Source organism: Sinocyclocheilus anshuiensis, unplaced genomic scaffold (genome assembly GCF_001515605.1).
Source record: "Sinocyclocheilus anshuiensis isolate Anshui unplaced genomic scaffold, SAMN03320099.WGS_v1.1 scaffold1547, whole genome shotgun sequence".
In the NCBI taxonomy this organism is placed as follows: Eukaryota; Metazoa; Chordata; class Actinopteri; order Cypriniformes; family Cyprinidae; genus Sinocyclocheilus; species Sinocyclocheilus anshuiensis.
Genome location: NW_015552673.1, coordinates 181989 through 186433, shown reverse-complemented (window position 1 = coordinate 186433; position 4445 = coordinate 181989). Strand labels below are relative to the sequence as shown.

The window sequence follows — 4445 nt, the reverse complement described above, 5'->3', positions numbered from 1 at the left end:
TGTGTGAGTGTGTGTGTGTGTAGGTATTTCTTCCGCAGTGGAAACATCGAGCACCCTGGAGACAAGCTCTTCAACACTACGGTGGAGGTTCTTCCTTTTGACGTGAGTCTCTGTCATTGTGTGCAGATGAAAACTAGCAGTGTGTTTGTTGAAGGATCGCTGCTGTTTGATTGTGTGTTTCCCTCTAGGCTTCACTGCGGCCTCCATAAACACCCCACAGATCTGTGCTGAAACGCTGTCTCAGAAAGCTCAAGACTTCAGTCAGTGTTGAAAATATACTGCCGTCACAAACACTTTTTGGCATGGTTTCTGTTTGAGCAGAAGTCAAGAGCTGAATCTATCATAGATGGCTTAGAACCTATTTAAATGTGCAGCATCACTATTATTATTGCCCGTATTTAGGGTTAAGGGTTTGTTCAATTCCTGTTAAACATGCCGTGTAACTTGTGCCACACTACAGACATGACTTATATCTCAAATCATGCTTGCGGGTGGATAACATCATTGCAACCACAGAGAGCACCATAGCTCGATTTTTTTAAAGGTCCGATTTCCTCTTGCGATGTTCTTCTTAGTTCTTCGCTCAGGAGTAAACAGAAGTTAGAAAGAGCAGAGCAACTGTTACTAAAGATTTGCTGTCTATTCAGCAAAAATATTAGCAAATATTATGTAATCATCATGGACCAGTGGCAGTTCCGAGGTGGCGTGAAGTTTCAACAAACTAACTTTGTTTTGGCCAAATTTAGTTTGAATGTATTCAGGACCTCAAGGCACTGAAAAAGTATAAGTCCAAGATAGTGGATGAAGAAATAGTCATGGTGATTACAAATTAACTTGAAAAAAAATTAGATCAGATCATGGCCTTCTGTAGTCAGATCATTTTTAACAATTAAGCTAAATGTGTGTTAATGTTCAGCTTGAATTCACAAACATGAAATGAACATAAGTAGGCCTGTCACAAACTTTTTGATCGCATTTCTTTGATCTAATTGCATTTGCTGTGCGGTAGGGAGAAGCAGAGGAGTCATAAGCTGACAGGGAGTCATATTTCAGCACCACATCGATCCCGCTCCAAATTATACCAGACAGGCTCAGCACAATTGATTGCGTTAAATTCAAAAAGCAAAAGTTTCAAGAGTTACCTTCGTCGAAAAACACCCCAGTTTTACTGTGATTTAACATCCATGCCATGCCAAACATTCTTGGTTCTTAGAGTTTCACACGCATCTAGGCTCAGCAAGAGTTGAGTCACTTATTTTAGTTCTGCTATAGTTAACTAAAACAAAAAAAAACAGCATCAGACAGTGAGAGTTCAGGGAAAGCAGTGGAGATCAAAATATACTTGTGTTTTATGAGCTAATGGAACTGTACTGACACAGGGTAATAAAATGTGACCTGCTGTGTGTGTGGTCGGTGTGGAGGAGATATTTTCTCCTGGGGGAGAGCAGGAGAGGGGTGGCACTGTGATTTAAGATTACAGCCGGAAACGGATGTTCACCGCAAGATTAATAGCAGGATTTTCTAAGAGCGAGAGCCTGTCGCCCTGTAATATCTCTCGTCCTCTCGCTGATTTCTGCTTCTCCTCCCTTCTGCCGGATTGTTATATCTCTCTTTTCTCCTCATTTCCGTCTTTCTAAAGCTCCCTTTAGGGACATTTATGGAATTCTACCGTTACCGTATACAGGAAATTAGCAGGGAATGCCCCTGGAGGAAAGAGTATTTGTGGTCTGTTTTATGCTGTTATTACAGTTTGGGGAAATTAGAGCGATGCTCTGCTGGGGTTTTGAACATATTTGTCTTCTCTTGGGTCATATCACTGAGTTTCAGTCCAAGAAGAAGCCTCGTAAGAGCCGTTTCAGAAGTTACAGTTGCCAGGGATGCAGACACAACGTTTGCTCACACGGGAACAACTGTTACTGTGCTGTGAACGGTGCTACAGAGCTTCCTCTGTAAATGTCAGCTTGTGGCAGTTAATGCTTCTTTCATGCTTTAATTATTTTTGCTGTCAGTTTTATTTTATCTTGACAGAAAAGCACAAACACAAATTGGTTCAACATATCTCTATCAGAAGATTCTCTGCCAAAACTGGAATTTTTAATAATGGAATATCGGCTCAGATCTCGCAAAACTCTGCAGTTCCACTCGCTTTCATAAACTGTTCATTCATATAGAGATATTGCATGCAACAGAATAAAGGGCACTGGTTTCTTACTGGCCCACGTCAAAAGAGTTCACGCTAAAGTCTCTCTGGATATGGCCTGGGTCCCTCCTTCCGTATTAGACTATGGGAATGTTTCTAATAAAACAATTAACTCAATTTAATTCCAGAAATAACTATTGACCTTAAGCTGTTTGCACTGCATAGCTTAATGCACAGATCCAAATTTTTGACCATATCCAGTTGTTTCTGTTTATATTTACTTAAGACGTGACTTGTGTCCAATATCTGTGTTTACATTATCTGTGATTCTATTTGTGGTCACTTTCAGCAACACATTTGACCCTCGGGTTTTAAATAGCGGTATATAAAAAGGATTTCTATAATTCACTAATCAGTTGATGGAGTTCTACTATTTAGGACTGTGATTATCAAGGACTTGTGTTATGTGTATGTACTCTAGCAAAGATTTTCAGGTGGATGTTTGCTTGTAAAACGGGGAGCGTGTGTATTTTTCTGGCTGAAGAACAGATGTGATGAGTTACTGAAGAGGAGAGGGTTATGTGCAGAAACACTCCATCACTTTTGTCCCTCTTCATCAGAATATTCAGTCAGAGAAAGAAGCGCTGAAGGAGGGGAGAGAGAAGACGCCAAAGTACCAGCGCACAGAAGACGGCTTTGTCAGAATAGGTGAGCCGAAACATACACTGCACCTGCTGTGAAGTACATACTAAATATAGCAGCATGATTCAGCCCATAAACCACATTCATGCTCGTATGAAGCATGCGCTGGCCTAATAAAATAAAGCCATTTGTTTTCTCTGAAATAAACAATGATTCAGAATTTTTGATGCACAGATTGAGTAGTTCTGAATGACTGTAATTTTTTTTTCTGATGGTATAGTTTTTTTCTATAGGTATAGTCTTTTTTCACCGTCTTTAACCCATTTTGTGATACATCATATGGCCCTATTAAAACGGACTCCACGGTGACATGCTCCTGAGAGAGCGCCACTTCTGAAGCTGTTACATGAGAACATAAACAAGGCGAATTCAACTCGTGGAAAAGAGATTTGTGTGAAACGTTCAATGATTTCTGCCATTCTCTCTTACGTTCTTGAGCTCACACCAAATCCAAGGGGGAAATCCTACATAAGCTTTATTTTGAAATGTCTAAAGTCTTTTTGTGGGTGCAGTATCTTCTGTTTTCTCATTATTATGTATGGATGTCTGTCTGATTACTGTGCCTCAGGGTTTATTGAAGCCCGTCGCTCATGACAGAGCGTTAGAGATCCCCTCAGTCATTAATATGCTGAATATAATACAGACAGATGGTTTTGAGAACTGCAGGAACATGGGCAAGCAAAAAAATACATATAAATCATTTAAAATATTTATGATTCAGAAATGTCAAATGACGTTTTGTCCGTCTCTACTGTATGTTGTTTTGTTTGTAGTTTAATGCGTTCCACACAAAAACATAGGCTACATTACAGCACTTGCTCACAATGAGAGCGATAACCTATTAATGGTTTGTTTTTCTACTGAATTGATTCATATATGAAGATTTGGCACGGTCTGCCTCAGCCTTCTATTCCCCACATCTCAAAAGACTTATCCAAATGTTTATGAAGAGCTTGTCCACAGAGCTAGAGATGAAGCGTGCAGCCTCTCAGTGTGTGTTGATGCCGTCCCTCAGGGAAGTTTGACAACGGGATCGCGGAGGGGGAGGTGGACGCTTCCTTCGGCCCGCTGGAGGCTCTGCGGCTCTCAGTACGGACTGACTCTCCTGTGTGGGTCATTCTCAGCGAGGTACAGCACAACACAACCGTTCACCATCTGTTCCTCACTCACATGGACTTTCACCTAGTAACCAACCTACTACCTACATACTGTGTGTGTGTGTGTGTGTATTTGTGTGTATATATATATATATATGTGTGTGTGTGTGTATGTATTTGTGTATATATGTGTGTGTGTGTGTGAGTGTATATATATATATATATGTGTGTGTGTGTGTGTATATATATATGTGTGTGTGTATTTGTGTGTGTATATATATATATATATGTGTGTGTGTGTGTATGTATTTGTGTATATATGTGTGTGTGTGTGTGAGTGTATATATATATATATATGTGTGTGTGTGTGTGTATATATATATGTGTGTGTGTATTTGTGTGTGTATATATATATATATATGTGTGTGTGTGTGTATGTATTTGTGTATATATGTGTGTGTGTGTGTGAGTGTATATATATATATATATGTGTGTGTGTGTGTGTA

At 39.8% G+C, this 4445-nt stretch overlaps 1 protein-coding gene across 1 annotated transcript in view; it reads left to right on the top strand.

Moving 5' to 3' along the window:
- The window catches only part of LOC107667462 (alpha-1,3-mannosyl-glycoprotein 4-beta-N-acetylglucosaminyltransferase B-like), a 146844-nt gene that overhangs the window by 140109 nt on the left and 2290 nt on the right, over nucleotides 1–4445 (top strand). Inside the window, exons 12-14 of the mRNA XM_016459134.1 lie at nucleotides 24–102; nucleotides 2761–2848; nucleotides 3858–3970. Coding sequence (XP_016314620.1) covers nucleotides 24–102; nucleotides 2761–2848; nucleotides 3858–3970 — 280 coding nt within the window. The remainder of the gene's footprint in view (nucleotides 1–23; nucleotides 103–2760; nucleotides 2849–3857; nucleotides 3971–4445) is intronic.